This window comes from Oncorhynchus kisutch, linkage group LG30 (genome assembly GCF_002021735.2).
Source record: "Oncorhynchus kisutch isolate 150728-3 linkage group LG30, Okis_V2, whole genome shotgun sequence".
Classification (NCBI taxonomy): Eukaryota; Metazoa; Chordata; class Actinopteri; order Salmoniformes; family Salmonidae; genus Oncorhynchus; species Oncorhynchus kisutch.
In genome coordinates this window covers 26,083,116-26,103,634 of record NC_034203.2, presented here as the reverse complement: position 1 = coordinate 26,103,634, position 20,519 = coordinate 26,083,116, and the positions used below count along the sequence as shown (strand labels likewise).

At 43.6% G+C, this 20,519-nt stretch overlaps 1 protein-coding gene across 3 annotated transcripts in view; it reads right to left on the bottom strand.

Moving 5' to 3' along the window:
• Positions 1-20,519, bottom strand: part of LOC109874604 (tensin-3) — a 64,971-nt gene that overhangs the window by 22,159 nt on the left and 22,293 nt on the right. For 2 of the 3 annotated variants that reach the window (XM_020466591.2, XM_020466590.2), the window contains exons 13-16: positions 10,567-11,850; positions 2,741-2,904; positions 2,158-2,290; positions 1,947-2,030 (exon numbers count right to left, since the gene is read on the bottom strand). In XM_020466591.2, the coding sequence (XP_020322180.1) occupies positions 1,947-2,030; positions 2,158-2,290; positions 2,741-2,904; positions 10,567-11,850 (1,665 nt within the window). The remainder of the gene's footprint in view (positions 1-1,946; positions 2,031-2,157; positions 2,291-2,740; positions 2,905-10,566; positions 11,851-20,519) is intronic. The other variant, XM_020466592.2, reaches the window with a different exon arrangement.

Sequence of the window (20,519 nt, the reverse complement as noted above, 5' to 3'; positions counted from 1 at the left end):
ACTACAGGCAGGGATCATACATTCGTTATGGAAAAGTGACCAGCAATGGTGCAATACCACAGGAAAAACAAAGACAACCAGATATAAACACATAAACATAATGTACACCTAAAAGGGCTATGGTCGATTACATTCCGAGAGAAGTTCTCATGATAGTTAAAAGCAGTGATGAACAATGAACACACGTAAACCACTTACTTGAATTCAAACCCTCATCACTGGGCTCTGTCTCCTAGAGCTATTTCTCTCACTCACTCTCTTTCACTGACACCCACTTTCTGTCTTTAATAGAGTGAGAGATGAAGTAAAGAGGGAGAGGAGGATGAGAGAGAATGAGTGGAATAGACTCCTTCACTTCTAATGTCTCCACTGCCCTACATAGACCACAAATCCATTGTTCCACTGTCCTATCGTGTGACTCCTCCAATCAAATGGCTTTGTCAAAGGTCAAGTGCCACATGATACATTCCCCTCACAATGGCCTGACATTTCAATATATCCATTCACTTTATGTAGAGACTAGTGGTATTTCTATGGATTGTTCTGTACTCTGAAAAAAAAAGTATATTTTGAGTACTGCTGTAATCAAATCAAATTGTATTAGTCACATGCGCCGAATACAACAGGTGTACACCTTACCGTGAAATGCTTAGTTACAGGCCCTTAACCAAAAATGCAGTTAAAGAAATAGAGTTAAGAAAATATTTTCTAAATAAACTAAAGTTTAAAAAATTACAAAATAAAAATAAAAGTAATACAATAAATACCAATAACGAGGCTATATACAGGGGGTACTGGTACCAAGTCAATGTGTGGGGGTACAGGCCTGTCGAGGTAATTTGTACATGAAGGTAGGGGTAAAGTGAGAATACATAGACAACAAACAGCGAGCAGCAGCGGAGGGGGTGGCCATTTGATGAATTGTTCAGCAGTCTTATGGCTTGGAGGTGGAAGCTGTTAAGGAGCCTTTTTGTCCTAGACTTGGAGCTCCGATACCGCTTGCCGTGCGGTAGCAGAGAGAACAGTTTATGACTGGGGTCTTTGCCAATTTTTTGGGCCCTCTGACACCACCTAGTATATAGGTCCTGGATGGCAGGAAGAGTGGCCCCAGTGATGTACTGGGACGTACGCATTACCCTCTGTAGCGCCTACTTATGAAAGCAGCAGTTCTAGCCTTTAGTTCGGTGAAGATGTTGCTTGTAATCCATGGCTTCCGGTTGGCAAATGTATGTATAGTCAGCGTGGGGATGACGTCGTCGATGCACTTATTGATGAAGCCAGTGACTGAGGTGGTATACTCCCCAATGGCATTGCATGAACCCCGGAACATATTCCAGTCTGTGCTAGCAAAACAGTCCTGTAGCGTATTGAGTGAGTCACTGGTCCTTCATACTTTAGTTTCTGATTGTAAGCAGAAATTATGGTCAGAATTAAGGTCAGAGTTATGTGTGTGGAGTAAAGGTGGTCTAAAGGTGAGGTTTTTTCTCCTCTGGTTACATATGTGAACTGCTGGTAGAAATGAGGTAAAACGGATTTAAGATGGCCTGCATTAAAGCCCCCGGGCCGCTAGGAGTGGCGCTTCTAGATGAGCATTTTCTGGTTTGATTATGGCCTTATACAGCTGGTTGAGTGCTGTCTTAGTGCCAGCAAAGGTTTGTGGTGGTAAAAAGAAAACTACAAATAATATAGATGATTCATCTCTTGGTAGATAGCATGGTTTACAGGTTATCATTAAGTTCTCTACCTCAGGCGAGCAAAACCTCGAGACTTCTTTAATATTGGACATCGTGCACCAGCTGTTATTGACAAATAGACACACACCGCCACCCCTCGTCTTACCAGACCATTGAATTATGGAATATATGTAAACATTTATCTCACTTCACTTGAATGAATAATTAATTCATGAGAATGTTAGTGCTGCGATACACACAGCCATGACCTACCCTGCTCCATCCTGTAAGCTCCAAAGGATTGCATGCTGGGAGATGGAGATTGCCTCAGGTGAGGGAATTCCGGCATGTTTTTCACTGTGGAAAGATAGAAGAAGAGATTAGGTTTAGAATGCAGTCATTCAGCAATGATCACAAGCACGATCATATGCAATCACACACACACCTTTGAAAAAAGGCCCAAGACAATGAAGGAGGCTCTTACCATAAGGTGTAGGGGGAGAGATGGGGAAGGCAGGAGTAGGAGGAGTCATGTCACTACCAGCCTCCACTCCGCTGTCCATCTCTGGACCTTGAGCTCTGTAGTCCACACTGTCACTCCTAAATAGCATGCCATGCTGAAACACACACACAGCAAAAACATGCGTGAACTTCACAACATTTTACAAAGCAAAAATGGTACACAGCAAAACACAGCACTTAATTGTGCACATCATGACAAGCCATTTAAAATATTACATGACATTACATTTCATAACACTTTTCACAAAGTGAAAAGACCACTACTCAACTATCACATATTTACAATACAACATCTATGTGTACATGTGGGCAGAGTGCGTGTCTTATCATGTGTATGTTTGTCTGTGCCTGTGTGTGTGTCTCTTCACAGTCCCCGCTGTTCCATAAGGTGTATTTTTATCCGTTTTTAAAATCGGATTCTACTGCTTGCGTTCCATATAGCCATGGCTCTATGTAGTACTATAGTCTGTATAGTTTGTTCTAAACTACAAGGTAATGACAGACATTGGGAGTCAGCGAGTCAGGGTTTCAGTATGTTCAGCTACCTGTGTGTGAGGTACGCAGGGTGAGTAGGTCCGTGTGCTCCTGTAGTCTTCCTGCACACCCCAACCTGAGCCAGAGAACCCTGGGTGATCTGTGACATCACTGACCTGCCGACTCAGACTCTGCATGGCGTCCACTCTGACATCACCAATGGATGATGGGACGGCTGCTCAGACACACAAAGAGACAGAACGGAGGGTGAGAACTAGCCATTGATGCTGAACTACCCAGAGAGCACTACCACCTCAAGTCTATAGGAAAAACATGCTTCTGAAGAATGTCAACCCTTTAAGCGATGTTAGTGACATGCAATGTGTGAAGCAATATCATACCAAAGACTTCTGGCTCTAACTTCTTGATTACACTCTCTAGGAGTTGTTATACCTCTCCAATACCTTCAACTGGCATAATATTGAGTATAGTTTAGTACTAGTGTCTGTTTAGTACTAGTGTCTGTTGTGAGTGGACAGCTGAGGACCGAGGGGAGATGTGAGGTGGGGGGCAGACTTGTGAAAGCCTGGCCTGGGGTGACCCCCCACTCAGCACCGGGGTGCTAATTTAAGGCCTCCCAGAAAGCCCTGTCATCCTATAGCCATGAGAAATGTAGAGATGTACAGTTGTGGCCAAAAGTTTTGAGAATGACACAAATATTAATTTCCACAAAGTTTGCCGCTTAAGCTTTAGATATTTTTGTCAGATGTTACTATGGAATACTGAAGAATAATTATAAGTGTCAAATGCTTTTATTGACAATTACATAAAGTTGATACAAAGAGTCAATATTTGCAGTGTTGACCCTTCTTTTCCCCTGCAATCCGCCCTGGCATGCTGTCAATTAACTTCTGGGCCACATCCTAACTGATGGCAGCCCATTCTTGCATAATCAATGCTTGGAGTTTGTCAGAATTTGTGGGTTTTTGTTTGTCCACCCGCCTCTTGAGGATTGACCACAAGTTCACAATGGGATTAAGGTCTGTGAAGTTTCCTGGCCATAGACCCAAAATATCAATGTTTTGTTCCCCGAGCCACTTAGTTATCGCTTTTGCCATATGGCAAGGTGCTCCATCATGCTGGAAAAGGCATTGTTCATCACCAAACTGTTCCTGGATGGTTGGGAGAAGTTGCTCTCGGAGCAACTTGTGTTGGTACCATTCTTTATTAATGGCTGTCTTCTTAGGCAAAATTGTGAGTGAGCCCAATCCCTTGGCTGAGAAGCATGTCCGCACATGAATGGTCTCAGGATGCTTTACTGTTGGCATGACACAGGACTGATGGTAGCGCTCACCTTGTCATCTCCGGACATGCTTTTTTCCAGATGGCCCAAACAATCGGAAAGGGGATTCATCAGATAATTACTTTCCCCAGTCCTCAGCAGTCCAATCCCTGTACCCTTTGCAGAATATCAGTTTGTCCCTGATGTTTTTCCTGGAGAGAAGAGGCTTCTTTGCTGCCCTTCTTGATACCAGGCCATCCTCCAAAGTTCGTCACCTCACTGTGTGTGCAGATGCACTCACAACTGCCTGGTGCCATTCCTGAGCAAGCTCTGTACTGGTGGTGCCCCGATCCTGCAGCTGAATCAACTTTAGGAGACGGTCCTGACGCTTGCTGGACTTTCTTGGGCTCCCTGAAGCCTTCTTCACAACAATTGAACCGCTCTCCTTGAAGGTCTTGATGATTCGATTAATGGTTGTTTTATGTGCAATCTTACTGGCAGCAATATCCTTGCCTGTGAAGCCCTTTTTGTGCAAAGCAATGATGACGGCATGTGTTTCCTTGCAGGTAACCATAGTTGACAGAGGAAGATCAACGATTCCAAGCAACCACCCTCCCTTTGAAGCTTCCAGTCTGTTATTCAAACTCAATCAGCATGACAGAGTGATCTCCAGCCTTGTCCTCATCAACACTCACACCTGTGTTAACGAGATAATCACTGACATGATGTCAGCTGGTCCTTTTGTGGCAGGGCTGAAATGCAGTGTAAATGTTTTTGGGGGATTCAGTTCATTTGCATGGCAAAGAGGGACTTTGCAATTAATTGCAATTAATCTGATCACTCTTCATAACATTCTGGAGTATATGCAAATTGCCATCATACAAACTGAGGCAGCAGACTTTGTGAAAATGTATATTTGTGTCATTCTCAAAACTTTTGGCCACGACTGTACTAATGCACAGGATGATTACACAGACACACACACACACACACACACACACACACACACACATTCTCTGAGGGCACAGCCAGAGCCTGGCTATGCAAATGAAGTCCAAAATAACACACAATGATAGTCACAACACACGCGTGTGCGTGTGCGTGTAGGTTGTTGTGACTATCATTGTGTGTTATTTTGGACTTCATTTGCATATTTTTTTCTTTCTTACATTTGTATTTTTTAAATGTGTGTCTGTTTTTCTAAACCAGTATATTTCAGTCAGGCTCGGCATGCCCGTGCCTTAGTACCTTTACATTTAGCAGATGTTCTTATCCAGAGCTACTTACAATTTGTGCATTCATCTCAAGATAGCTAGGTGGGACAACCACATATCACAGTCGTAGTAAGCACATTTTCCATCAACAAAGTAGTTATCAGCAAAGTCAGTACTAGTAGGTTATTTAAGATACTCTTTGAAGAGACAGACATTTTCAGACATTTTCAGAAGATGGGCAGAACCACTGTCCTGATGTTAGGGGGATGCTTGTTCCACCATTAGGGTGCCAGGACAGAGAAGATATTTGACTAGGCTGTGCAGGAGCTGAACCCCTGTAGGGGTGGGAGGGCCAAGAGTCCAGAAGTGGAAAAACGGAGTGCTCAGGTTGGGGTGTTGGGTTTGAGCATAGCCTAAAGGTAGGAAGGGACAGTTTCCCTTGCAGCTCCGTAGGCAAGCACCAGGGTCTTGAAGTGGATGCGAGCTTCGACTGGAAGTTTGTCTCTGTTTGTCTCTGCTGTGGGTGGGTGGGTGGGCTTGTGGGGGGACACACTGGTAGCGTTTGCTGGCCGAGAGCGATCTAAGGTACACCTCTGACCAGAGTGCCGTCTGAAATTTGCAAATTGATTCTGGCAAATATATCGTCAAATCAACATTTGGTGCAGAGTGTATGGTCCCTAAAGAGGCATCATGGGAAGTTGAGCTCATTGAGAGGGATCTGAATGAATGGCGATCTCATTACCATGTGAGAGACTAACACTGCTAATAACTCTCACTATCACCTCTCTAACGCCCTATCTTAGGTGGGATGTCTTCATTGCCCTTTGGCTTGTAAACACGGTAATTTTTGGGGTGTTGCTATCTTTTTCTGGTTTTGGGAGACATCACTTTGTAGAGACATAACATACATTCCAAGGATGATATCATGATTTGGGTTAGGGTTATATTATCCACTCAGTCATTTTTTTTGTATTATTTCTCTATTTTCTTTCTTTCTGCATTGTTGGGAAGGGCCCGTAAGTAGAAAATGTGATTTGCTGCTGCTACTCTTTATTTTACTCTTATTATTATAATTATCTATCCTGCTGCCTACTAAGATTACCCTGCCTTCATGTACATACAGTGCCTTGCAAAAGTATTCATCCCCCTTGGTCGTTTTTCCTATTTTGTTGCATTACAACCTGTAATTTCTCATTCTTCAAAGTGGTAGGCATGTTGTGTAAATCAAATGATACAAACCCTCCAAAAAATATATTTTAATTCCAGGTTGTAAGGCAACAACATAGGCAAAATGCCAAGGGGGGTGACTACTTTCGCAAACCACTGTATCTACCTCAAATACCTCATACCGCTGCACATTGATCTGGAATGTATTGCTACATTCGTGTGTATTTAATTCCTCTTCTGTTACTGTTTTTCTTTTATTATATATATATACTTTTTACCCTGCATCGTTGGGAAGGGCTCATCAGCAAGCATTTCACGGTTAAGTCTAATCCCGTTGTATTTGGAGCATGTGACAAATCCATTTTGATTTGATTTGAAGTACGACAGTACTTAGCCTATTTCAACAAAGAAAAGGAGTCAAAACACAACTCTATTCATGCATTTATAATTGGGCTTAAGTTTTACTGTGTCGTAGCTGTGTCGTAGAGTGAGTTTGCTTGTAATGTTCAGAACGTTTTATGTGGAGTGGTTATGAGTGTGCCAGTGTTTGTGTATGTCTTCTATACAGCTGCTCTACACATAGCTACAGCTACATAGCTATCTATAGCTACAGCAGTTATATCTGTCTGTCAAGATACAATTTGTGATTTTGCCCATAGATGTAAAACATTAGCATAACAGGGGTACCTTTCCAAGTCTTGTGTACTGATACAGTAAAAATCTCTAATTTGGACCCATCTACTCATTCAAGGGTTTTTCTTTATTTTTGCTATTTTCTACATTGTAGAATACTGAAGTCATCAAAACTATGAAATAACACATATGGAATCACGTAGTAACCAAAAAAGTAACCAACAAATCCAAATATATTTTGTATTTGAAATTCTTCAAAGAAGTCACCCTTTGCCTTGATGACAGCTTTGCACACTATTGGCATTCTTGGTATTTGGGGCTCCCGAGCACTGCATCTCAGTGCTAGAGGTATCACTAAATACCAGGCTGTATCACAACCAGCCGTGATTGGAAGTCCCATAGGGTGGCGCACAAATGGCCCAGCATCGTCAAGGTTTGGCCGGTGTATGGAGGAGTAGGTGTGATGGTGCTTTGCTGGGGACACTGTCAGTGATTTATTTATAATTCAAGGCACACTTAACCAGTATGGCTACCACAGCATTCTGCAGCGATACGCCATCCCATCTGGTTTGCGCTTAGTGGGACTATCATTTGTTTTCAATAGGACAATGACCCAACACACCTCCAGGCTGTGTAAGGGCTATTTGACCAAGAAGGAGAGTGATGGAGTGCTGCATCAGATGACCTGGCCTCCACAATCACCCAACCTCAACCCAATTGAGATGGTCTGGGATGAATTGGACTGCAGAGTGAAGGAAAAGCAGCCAACAAGTGCTCAGCATATGTGGGAATTCCTTCAAGACTATTGGAAAAGCATTCCAGGTGAAGCTGGTTGAGAGAATGCTTGGAGTGTGCAAAGCTGTCATCAAGGCAAAGCGTGGCTATTTTGAAGAATCTCAAATATAATTTGTTTAAGGATTTGTTTAACACTTTTTTAGTTACTAAATTATTCTTTATGTGTTTATGTGTCTACTCTAAACCAACTCAATATACAGATATAGGATCATAATTTCATCCAGTTTGCTACAGCAGGAAAATCCTAATTCAGCAACAGGAAATGTGAATTATTATGTGGATTATAATAAATTGACATTTCTGTAGGGGTTGATACATTTATTATTAGGGCAAATCAAGTCTGAAATTTCAAAGTGGAAATTACAACATTTAGAATCATTTTTAAAGCTCAAATACACTACATGTTTGCATTTCCTGCTGTGCGGGACAATTCTCAGCAACAAGAGTGATCAAATTAAGGTGCTACATCTGTATATGGCCTTTTTGTAAATAAGCCAAACACAGCGTGTTTCTGTACTGTGCGTCAGTCTGGATGTTCCACTGTATGTACCGGATATGCACAGACAGGTACAAGTCTCTGAAATCAGATGGAAAATGCGATGCCTCCGGGCAGGCACACTTGTTCCTCTCTTGGAAATTCCAGAGCCCTGCGCTAACCTCTTTATGTGCCCCCTGGCTGCTCCAGGTACATATCTTAACGTCATTCACACTCTACTGACAGCCAGACCGCACTCACTTACTCCAGGTAGAAACAAAATGGTGGACCACAGTTCCAGAGCCAATGAACTGCACTGCATGCTTGTACTTGAGTCATCAACATTCACATGTTCAACAACTGAGAAGACACGGCCAAGTTTAGGGGAAATGAAAACATACAAAATATTTGTGGTTTTAGTAAGTGCGTAAGATTAAATCTGTACATTTGAATAGTTATCTGCAAGATACTGTAGGTATCACTAATAGAGGGAAACGAACAAAAGTGAGATAATGAAATTAGCTGGTTTCAGATTACAGACCAAAATACTGTGAACATCTAAGGTCCAAAGCTGGTGGACGTAGGAGACGTAGGCTACTTTTCAGTCACTGATAAGCACTGAACACTCCTAGGATTCTTTGGCACAGTGTTTCAGAATCAACGTTTATGTCCATGAACAAGGGCATAATAGACCAATATAATATCCAGACTTCCAGAGGCATCTGAACTAAAGATAAGGCAAGGTTTTTGTGTTTTGTGGAAAACTATTGGAATGTTCAAAACATACAATAAGTAAGTAAGATATAATATTCCTCCACTTCTTTTGAAATGATTTTAGATGGACAACAAGGGGACCTGCTGACACCGACAGCTGGAATATTCCCTTTAACATGAAGACACTATTTACTGAAAGCAAGAAACATCAAGCTGGTGTTTCTACTGATAAAAGCAGCCTCAGTGAGCAAATGACAAGTAGGGCCTGAGAACGTGTGAGGAACTTTCAAAGACATTCCATGACAGCAGTATAGTGTCCCAGATGCATGAATGTTCTAGAGATGTGTGAGCCTAGATCTACAGAGCTGATGACAGCCCTCTCTCTCCCTCTGATTCCTGAGTGAGATAGCTGTACACAGACAAGCCTCGACAATGCCCTCTGACGCAAAAACAAGCTGAAAACATCTGAAAAGCTGTCAGGAACCCTGCTATTTACACTGGCAAACAGCCCTCCAGGTGGGAGAGAGGGCAAACGTGTGTTTTGGTAAAGTTAACACTATGTTGTAAGAGCAGTGAGGATTTCATGTTGAAGTTCTCCCAGAACAGATGCATTACCAAATCTGACTGTCTCATTGATTTCCTACCACCACCATTTTTCATGAAGCTTTGCTATTTGCTGAGGTTGCGTCACATTTCCACCACCACCGCTATCATTACCACCAGTACTATTATTGAATCACCATTATTGTTTATTTCGTTGTGTCTCAAATCCCACTCTATGTGGCAATATTGTTTGTCAATTGGACGACGCTTTGCGGAAATTTGCAACACCAACAAACATGGAAGAGAGTGAATGTGACACAGAGCACGGAGACACGGAGCTCGTACCTAAAAGAGGGGCAACTTCGTTCGCATGGACGTGGGTCCAAAAATTCTGACACGAACCAGAAAACCATCCACTGCAAAATATGCTGCAGGCCGGTCCCGACAACAGGCTCAAACACCACTAACCTCTTTTACCACCTACGCAAGAATCATGTGAAACAGTACAGAGAGTCTACGGATGAGACCCAAAAAAGTACAGTCAAGTGCTCAAAACAAACCCCCGACTCAGACGTTGCAAGAGGCTTTTTCCTGCGGCACACCGTATGGCAAAGGAGATAACAGCTGCCGTTACAACAGACATCTGAAAAGACATGGCCCTAATTTACACGGTCGTGAAACGGGGGTTTGGTGAGTTGGTCCTAACACTCGACCCAAGGTACCAAATGCAAATTGATATGTGACACGTATTAATGCCAAAATAACATGCAAAACAGGCAAGGCCCCCAAATATATATATATATATATTTTAGGCCTATATTTATTTTGTTTGCAACTATATTTGAAGTGTTTTCTATTTAACTTTTTCATTCATATTTTATATTTTGTTACATGCTTATTTAATCAATTGAATTTACAGAAAATGTGCTATATCGTGATATGTATCGTTATCGGGATATGAAATTACCTTTATCGGGATATGAGATTTTGGCCATATCGCCCATCCCTAACCACCACCATTCATATTACCACACCACCACCACCACCACACCCAAAGCTTGCTGTCTGTCTTACCTGACTGCTGTGTGCTTTGCAGTGGGGCTGTACTGTTATCCATGAGTCTGTGACTGACTCCATTGGGGCAGCCTGTTGAGGTGGCGGTGGTGGTGGTGATGGTGGCAGAGCCATTCACGTGCATCCCTGTACCTCCGTTCCTCTTGACCGAGCTGGAGCGTGTGGGGACCGGCATGAACGTGGGGTCCAGGTCCATAATCAACTGGTTGAGCTGGTCGATGGAGTTATCAATGTCCACGGTCAAAGAGTTGAACTCCTCGTCTCGCTTGTTCTTGTTGACGACCGCAGGAGACTGCTCAGTGTGAGTTTGTGGCAGGGCCATCACCGTTCTCTGGACAGCAGTGTCCAGCCTCAGCACGGAGCTTTGTTGTGGCACTGTAGAGGCTGGTGGTTTGGGTGGGCTTCCCTCCTGCTGCTTGTTGTCCCCTGGGTACCTCTCCCTTTCCTCACCCTCCTCGGCCTGCAGGTAGGCATATTGATGGGCTGCTACCATCTGCTGCTGGCGCACCCAGGTGTGTGTGGAGTAGCTGCCCTGCAGGTAGACCTGCTGCTTGGGCATGGGAACAGTGCTGGCTGGGGTGGATGCAGAGATGGGAGCACTCCTTTGGCCCAGACAGCCCCTCCGGGCCTCAGCGTAGGCCCTCTCATACTCCTCCATGGCTGCAGGGGCTGGGTGGTGGTGCTGGGGCTGGTGGTGAGGCTGGTGCTGGAGCTCCTCTCCCCCGGGGCTGCCAAAGCCATCCGACAGCAGGGAATTCTGGCTGCTCTTGTGGCAGGACGATGACAGGGTTCCCAGGCTGTCCACACTGTGCAGGTCGTGACCCGACAGGAGGACCAGGTCATCCAGGATGTCCGTTTCCCTCTCCCTGGGGGGCCGTGGGTCTCCGACGACATGCACCTGGACTTGGACCAGTCTCTGGAAGGCCACCCCTCCTGGCCCTCCACCTCCGCACTCAGACATCTCCTCAAGCTCTCGGGAGGGTTCCTCCAGGCCGAACCCACTCAGCAAGCGCTTCAGCTGAGCCTTTTCCTGGCGGCTGGGACCCTGCTGGGACCTGGTGCTGGTGGCGATGGGAACTGGGGGTCGGTCGGTCCACAGGGAGGTGCTGGACAGGCCTGAGTCGCTGCTGGCTGACAGGGCGTGGTCGCTGTGGTCGGGGCTGCTGGTGATAGATGTGGCTCGGTGGGCTCCACGGCCCAGGGTCATGTTGGTGGATCCTCCCCCATTAGCGCTCCTCTTGGACAGGGCTGCTTTGTCCTGGGCCAGGCCCTGAGAGCGGGGCACTGGAACGACAAGAGATGGAGCGTCTTCAAACGGTCAGCTGGTATGGAGACACACACAGACATGACCACACATGGACACACACACATACAGGTGGATGACCACAAAGACGCTCACATGACCAAAAAGACGATCACATTCTCACATACACAAATAAGTTCTTACATTCACAATCACATGGAATGAACAACAAGTACAGCTCGCTGATAAAAACACACAGGGATACACAAACTCACACCCTTTGACACACAAACATTCAAATGAACACACACATTAACTCAAAAGTATGCCACATTTCCAGAGCTGGTGGACAATGAGTAGGCTACAGGTTGTAAGAACAACAAAGCAAGGGAATTGTCAGCACTTCAACTGCACATGACAAGAGTGTTCTCCTAGATAACAGTGCAGCACAGAATAGTTTCCCCTCAATCTCAAACCAAAACAACACAAACTAATCACAAAATCTAACCATTCTGATTAAATAAAACCACAAAAGTATCACCAACCAACAATGATTTAGGCTAGAGTTGATCCCACTCCAAGAACTCCCAAGTTCTAACCATCAGCCACATTATTTTGCGAATGAAAAAAAACCCACCTATAACTCTCATTCGTACATTGTGCTGTACGGTGTTCCTCATGTTCAGGTTATATAACTAACTGGTGATGGAAGCCAAGAAGCCACCCATCTGTCTCTCTGTGTGCTGATATAGGAGAGACAAAGTAATGTTTAGTCCCCAGTCAGTCAGTCACAGTGTTTGATCTCTGCATTCCTCACTGTGGGGTGATTTACCAACCCGTCCCCACTACCCTTTGACCCTCCAACATATGTCTAAACAGCCCAGTTAAACCCTGGGCAGAAAAATACAACCACAGTCAGAGATCAAAGCAGCACAGTCAAATCCATCGCTCTTGCTCATTCCTCGAATAGATTACTGAAGAGAAAATGAAAGAGTTCTAGCTAGCTAACAAGACAAGCAACCGGTGCTTACAGAATGCAGCTCAATGCATTAGACATATTCCATGTGCAAGCGAAGGCTGTTTTGAAGTCGTGGGTAAAAGCACCATTCCACAATCAGTGTCACTCTCCTCTAGCTCAACAAAGGAGAGTTAGCAACATGACCCTGGTGCCTCTGTCTCAATCTGGTGCGTTAAGTACTTTCCTTTCAGTCAAGCCAATAGGGCTGTTGTAGGATCTGAATACCAGACACGCATGATAAAAGAGATACCCTCCTCCTCTACCCTGCCTTATGCTGGTTTCCCCCTACACACACACACACGCACACACACACACACACAAGCACACACACACACACGCACACACATAGGGTTCTCTTGAACTCACATCCAGCTCTCTACAGCAAGTCAGGCCTCCTCAGCAGGCTACATTCCAGGTCAGAACAGAACTCCTAGGAGAATTCCAACAGATCCCTCTACAACATTACAACGCAAAGGTAGTAACAATTCTGAAGACAGATATCTCCCTCCTCTCTCTCGCTCTCTCCCTCTGGTGCCTCAGTATGTTACCCTCCCACTTCTCCCCCCCTCTTTCTCTTCCCTCAAGGCCCCCCTTCTTCAAAAAAGAATGCAGACACAGCTCTTACCTTCTCCTTCACCGGCTGCAGGTAAATAAGTGCACGCAGTAGACAACTACCATCTCCCGCATAACAAAATTGAGAAATAGAGGGAAGATATGGAGAGCAGGAGGTGATAAATAAGGACTGCAGGACATACTGGTCCTGCTAGCAGTGAGAAGGAAGGTGAGAGTATTTGCACTCCACACAGGGGGGACCTTGAGGAATGTAAACAAGTGGGGAGGGGCCATGGGGTGAGGGAGGGGCCATGGGGTGGGGGCGGGTTCGGTGCTGAGCTGTAACCCGAACTCGAGCCTGGCTGCATCAGGAGACTACCCTGCCGGGAGGGAGGAGGAGGGTATGAGAGAGCGAGAGAGAGACCATATTAGAGACCCATATTTCCCTCAGATTACACAGATCCACAAAGATTTTGAAAATAAACTCAATTTTGATAAACTCCCATATCTACTGGGTGAAATACAATGGTGTGCCATCACAGCAGCAAGATTTGTGACTTGTTGCCACAAGAAAAGGGCAACCAGTGAAGAACCAACACCATTGTAAATACAACCCATATTTACATTTATTTATTTTCCCTTTTGCACTTTACTATTTGCACATCGTTACAACTTTGTATATAGACATATTATGACATTTGAAATGTCTTTATTCTTTTGGAACTTCTGTGAGTGTAATGTTTACTGTAAATTGTTCTTATTTATTTCCCTTTTGTTTATTATCTATTTCCTCTTGCTTTGGCAATGTTAACATATGTTTCCAATGCCAATAAAGCCCTTGAATTGAATTGAGTTGAATTGAGAAAGAGAGAGAGAGAGGCAGAGAGGATCTGAGGATTGAAAACAACATTTCTTCTTCTCTCCTCCTTCCCGCTTTCTTTCACACTGTAGAGAGAGACTTCATTAGAGGAAGCCTGCCTTCTAGTTGGGCCATCTGCTGGGTTTTTTAAACCTGCCCAGATAGCCAGGTTGTTTTTCTCTCGCTCTGGTGTATTATGAAATTACATGTCTGCCATCCGTGCTGCACAGCGTGGAAACAGATGTGCCCTCGCCTCAATTATGGGGTTCAACAATTGTTTCTACTGTTTTTGTCTATCGTAAAACACACACTGGCATGGCTGAGGTTCATGGGTGGTTAATCAAGTATGGTCCCATCTGGTGGTCTTCATCTTTGATCCATTTCATCTATCCTAGACCTTCAAGTTTCAAGTTTTTATTGACACTTGCACTAGTACAGTGAAATGCCTTTATTTCTTGCTAAAAAGAACACCCGGCTAACTAGCTAGCCATTTCGCATTGATTACACCTACCTACCTTTTGACCTCCTCCTATTCCACAGCAACGAACCAGGGACCCTTTGCTCACATCAACAACTGCCTCCCACGAAGCATCGTTACCCATCGCTCCACAAAAGCCGCGGCCTTTGCTGAGCAAGGGGAACCACTACTTCAAGGCCTCAGGGCGAGTGATGTCACCGCTTGAAACGCTATTAGCGCGCACCCCGCTAACTAGCCAGCCATTTCACATCGGTTACACGTTCGCGGTGCTTGGTACATGTGTGTGAGCAAATTATGTGTGTTTGTGCGTGTGTGTAAACGGGTGGGGTGGGGAGGAATGGAGGCATTGATCAAACAACTTTTGGATAGAAATTGTACATTTTCTTAGGTTATTATGGTGTTATAAAACACTTCACACTCAACAAGCATTAGGGCAAATGGGAATGTAGCTGCAAAACTGTTGCTCTGAAGCCAACTATTCTTAACCCCCAGAGGGACTGTTATTGCTACACCTTTGAAATGACCCTACTCTTACTCTGCTCCATTCACATTACTGTTATTATCATCTTCCATCCCTCCTCCACCTCTCCTACTGTATGACAGGCCTGTGAGTCATGAAGCTTAATGACCATCATCATCCTCATTTCTATCCCTCCTGGCCAGGCCCTGGCCTAGCTGCCGTTAAACGGAAGTTTGCACAATATATTTCCACAAAATGAACAACGCAGATGGATTCAATTCCATCTAAACAGTCTTTAAGCAACAGTGTATGAGAAAAACATGTTATACACTTCTATTTTTGCAATTTGAATTACATTGATCAGAACTCATACACCAACAATCAATTGCGGCTTTGATGTCAAGAAGGGAACGGCCTGATGGTAGCGGCAGTGCACTACAACCACTGTTTACCGGCATTCATGTTTGTCCGAAATGTGAGAAGTTTGAGCGCTTTGTGAGGAGGGGAAACCCTGGTGCTTCGGTCATTTTGATGGCTACCAACAGTGGAAGAGTGGATTCACCATGAAGCTGAGGCTAAAAACCGGTTCTGTGCTCACAGTCAATGTAGGCTTCAAGTCCACTGACACCACCAGTGCTACTGCAGCATAACGGCTGGTGACTTCAATGATTGATGTGAATCAGGTAAGTACAGTTGAAGTCGGAAGTTTACATACACTTAGGTTGGAGTCATTAAAACTCGTTTTTCAACCACTCCACAAATGTCTTGTTAACGAACTGTAGTTTTGGCAAGTCGGTTAGGACATCTACTTTGTGCATGACACAAGTCATTTTTCCAACAATTGTTTACAGGTAGATTATTTCACTTATAATTCACTGTATTACAATTCCAGTGGGTCAGAAGTTTACATACACTAAGTTGACTGTGCTTTTAAACTGCTTTGAAAATTTCAGAAAATGATGTAATGTCTTTAGAAGCCTCTGAGAGGCTAATTGACATAATTTGAGTCAATTGGAGGTGTACCTGTGGATGTATTTCAAGGCCTACCTTCGAACTCAGTGCCTCTTTGCTTGACATCATGGGAAAATCAAAAGAAATCAGTCAAGACCTCATAAAAAAAATTGTAAACCTCCACAAGTCTGTTTCATCCTTGGGAGCAATTTCGAAACGCCTGAAGGTACCACGTTTATCTGTACAAACAATAGTACGCAAGTAGGGACCACGCAGTCATCACACCACTCAGGAAAGCGAAGCATTCTGTCTTGTAGAGATGAACGTACTTTGGTGCGAAAAGTGCAAATCAATCCCAGAACAACAGCAAAGGACCTTGTGAAGATGCTGGACGAAACGGGTACAAAAGTTTCTATATCCATAGTAAAATGAGTCCTATATCGACATAACCTGAAAGGCAGCTCAGCAAGGAAGAAGTCACTGCTCCAAAACCGCCAGAAAAAAAGCCAGATTATGGTTTGCAACTGCACATGGGGACAAAGATCATACTTTTTGGAGAAAAGTAGAACTGTTTGACCATAATGACCATTGTTATGTGGATATATTATATTATATATTATGGATACATTATGTGGATATATTGAAGCAAAATCTCAAGACATTACTCAGGATGTTAAGGAGTGGTCATCGCAAAGCCTTGAACTCAAGCCTATAGTAAATGTGTGGGCAGAACTGAAAAAGCGTGTACGAGCAAGGAGGCCTACAAACCTGACTCAGTTACACCAGCTCTGTCAGGAGGAATGGGCCAAAATCCACCCAACTTATTGTGGGAAGCTTGTGGAAGGCTGCCCGAAGCGTTTGACTCAAGTGAAACAATTTAAAGGCAATGCTACCAAATACTAATTGAGTGTATGTAAACTTCTGACCCACTGGGAATGTGATGAAAGAAATAAAAGCTGAAATAAATCATTCTCTCTACTATTATTCTGACATTTCACATTCTTAAAATAAAGTGGTTATCCTAACTGACCTAAGACCTGGAATTTATACTAGGATTAAATGTCAGGAATTGTGAAAAACTGAGTTCAAATATATTTGACTAAGGTGTATGTAAACTTCCGACCTCAACTGTAGGTACTAAAGTGCCCAAAGTGTTTTGTCATGTTATATTGCTAGTAGATTATGAAAAACCAAGATAACTATATACAGTGGATTCGGAAAGCATTCAGACCCCTTACCTTTTTCCAGATTTTGTTACGTTACAGCATTTTGTTACATTACAGCCTTATGGGCATGATTTGGAAAGGCACACACCTGTCTGTATAAGGTCCCACAGTTGACAGTGCATGTCAGAGCAAAAACCAAGCCATGAGGTTGAAGGAACTCAGGGACAGGATTGTGTCATGGCACAGATATGGGGAAGGGTACCAAAAAAAGGGAAGGGTACCAAGAAAACAGTGGACTCCATCATTCTTAAATGGAAGAAGTTTGGAACCACCAACTCTTCCTAGAGCTAGCCACCCGGCCAAACTGAGCAATAGGGAGAAGGGCCTTGGTCAGGGTGACCAAGAACCCTGACCAAGATCCTAATGGTCACTCTGACAGAGCTCCAGAGTTCCTCTGTGGAGATGGGAGAACTTTCCAGATGGACAACCCTCTCTGCAGCACTCCACCAATCAGGCCTTTATGGGAGAGTGGCCAGACGGAAGCTACTCTACAGTAAAAGGCCCATGACAGCCTGCTTGGAGTTTGGCAAAAGGCACCTAAAGGAATCTCAGACCATGAGAAACAAGATTCTCTGGCTGAAAGATTGAACTCTTTGGCCTGAATGCCAAGTGTCATGTCTGGAGGGCACCTGGCGCCATCTTTACAGTGAAGCATGGTGGTGGCAGCATCACGCTGTGTTTTTTTTTTCAGAGGCAGAGACTGGAAGATTAGTCAGGATTGAGGGAAAGATGAACGGAGCAAAGTACAGAGATCCTTGATGAAAACCTGCTCCAGAGCATTCAGGACCTCAGACTGGGGCAAAGGTTCATCTTCCAACAGGACAATGACACTAAGCACACAGCCAATACAACGCAGGAGTGGCTTCGGGACAAGTCTCTGAATCCCCTTGAGTGGCCCAGCCAGAGCCCGGACTTGAACCCGATTGAACATCTCTGGAGAGACCTGAAAACAGCTGTCCAGCAACGCTCCCCCCATCCAACCTGACAGAGCTTGAGAGGATCTGCAGAGAATAATGGGAAAACTCCCCAAATACAGGTGTGCCAAGCTTGTAGCGTCATACCCAAGAAGACTCAAGGCTGTAATCGCTTCCAAAGGTGCTTCAACAAAGTACTGAGTGAAGGGTCGGAATAGTTGTGTAAATGTGATATTCCCGTTTTTTTTTTATACATTTGCTAAAATAGATTTAAAAAAATGTTTTTGATTTGTAATTGTGCGGTATTGTGTGTAGATTTCTGAGGGATTTTTTAAAAAGTCAAGCAGTCTGAATACTTTCCGAATGCACTGTAAGTGTACCTGGCCATGCATAAGGAACTGTCCCACTCACACAGATCTAGCATGGGGTTTGGGGATGGAAGCTAGCTAGAAAGAAAGCTACAGCAACTCCATCAATAGAATACGTTTTAAATTGTAAATTGTAAAATTCCAATCGGATTAATGTAATTCTTTATTTCAAGGTATGTCTTTATTTGTGCTAAACTGGCTGATCTTTATCGATCATAACTGCAGGACATCATGGTAGCCAATGTTTGAGTAGCACTCAGATTAGGATGTGGCTAGCTATAGCTACCATCGGCCAACAACAGAGTTTTAGCCAGTTTGGCTATAGACTTTCAATGTCTAATATCTAACAGTAGGAGAAATGCTGATGTGCTGAATTGCTAATAAGTGATGTGTTTCAAGGCTGCTAGTGGTTAGCTAGTAGGGGTAAGCCAGGGGTGTAAAAGGGCTATGAAAAAAGCCTGTGAGCTGTATGTGTTTTCATAAAGAATTATACAGAATAAATAAATCACAGGATATGGTCAGATGTTCCCTTTATTCAGGGTGCCAAAACATTTTTTTCAAAAACAATAGTAGGACTCTGCATGATGTGGGTCTGTACCATCTTATGTGGACAGTTTCGCCCTGCTAGTGCTCCTCTTTATGTCACATTTCTGAAATATTTTCTTACATAACTTCAGTCAAATTCTGATCAAATATACATTTCTCGTAAATTGCAAATGTAAAGTGATATGTCATATTGGGACATTTAGTTGGAAGGATGAAGCAAATCAGAATGTTTAATGGTAACCTAATTCTGCAATCTTCCCTTTAAGGCCCAGTTTGAGGCCCAGCCAGACAGCCCTCAGCTAAAACATTCCTCATTAATCCAGCCGGCCTGTTAAATGGCTCTACTCTGACTCACTGACTCACTGACTCACTCACCGGGAGCTAGAGGCAGAAACAGAGTTGAGAGAGATGGGAGCCCACAGTACTGGAGAAGTCTACTGTGGTCTAGGCATTATCTGTGAATAGGCTCAAAGGCGGTTGTTGACACACCTGGTAATGATTACAGGGACACCCCCTGATTCATGTACACGGGAAGTGAGTTTCTAAAAAACAAAACAAACACTGGCTGGATTTGTTTCTGTTGATGGAGAGGACATTTACCCAGGAAAGAGTAGTTCAGTTTCCAGTAAATTGTGTGAGGTAAAGTATTGTGTAAAAGAAAATCCTGGAAAGAAAATCCTGGTAAAGAAATCTAATAGGCTTTGTTTCTAAAGGACCTATTCTTATATCCCTCATTAAAGATCAATCCACCATGGTATACTAGAAGATCAACCCAAATTTCAAATAGATTAGATTTAAAAAGCCATTGAAGTAAATGATGTTGGCTTTCCACATACATAACACTGAGGTGGTAAGCAGTCTTTAAAATGGCAAGAGTACCTTTATTTATTTACTTCCTCCTTCCCTTAACCCACTGATTGTCAGCTAGTCAGAGGGACACTGGGAGCTGCCAATGGACTGGTAAGTAGCTGCTGAATTCCTGTAGAGCTCCCAGTCTTTCCTCTCCAATCTAGAGTTCCCATGAGAAAACAAGGCCGTAAATATTCCACAGGAATGCCTCAAAGCAACACTTTTATTTTTTGTTTAGGCTGTATGCCTTTAATTAATATTTTCATTTAAAAAATGTGCTCTTTCATTATGCGCCCAGAGACTCTTGATCTAACACTTCAAACATAAAAGTTGTGTAGTTGAGTTAAAAAAAAGCAATATAACAAATTGTCTTTATCATCAAATGGCTTCTATGGGTGTTATATATAAATGCTTATTGTATAACGGGCCTGGGTGGATTCATGGTTTAATGCCACCATATCGCTCTATTCTGGGAGGTTGTTGTGAATT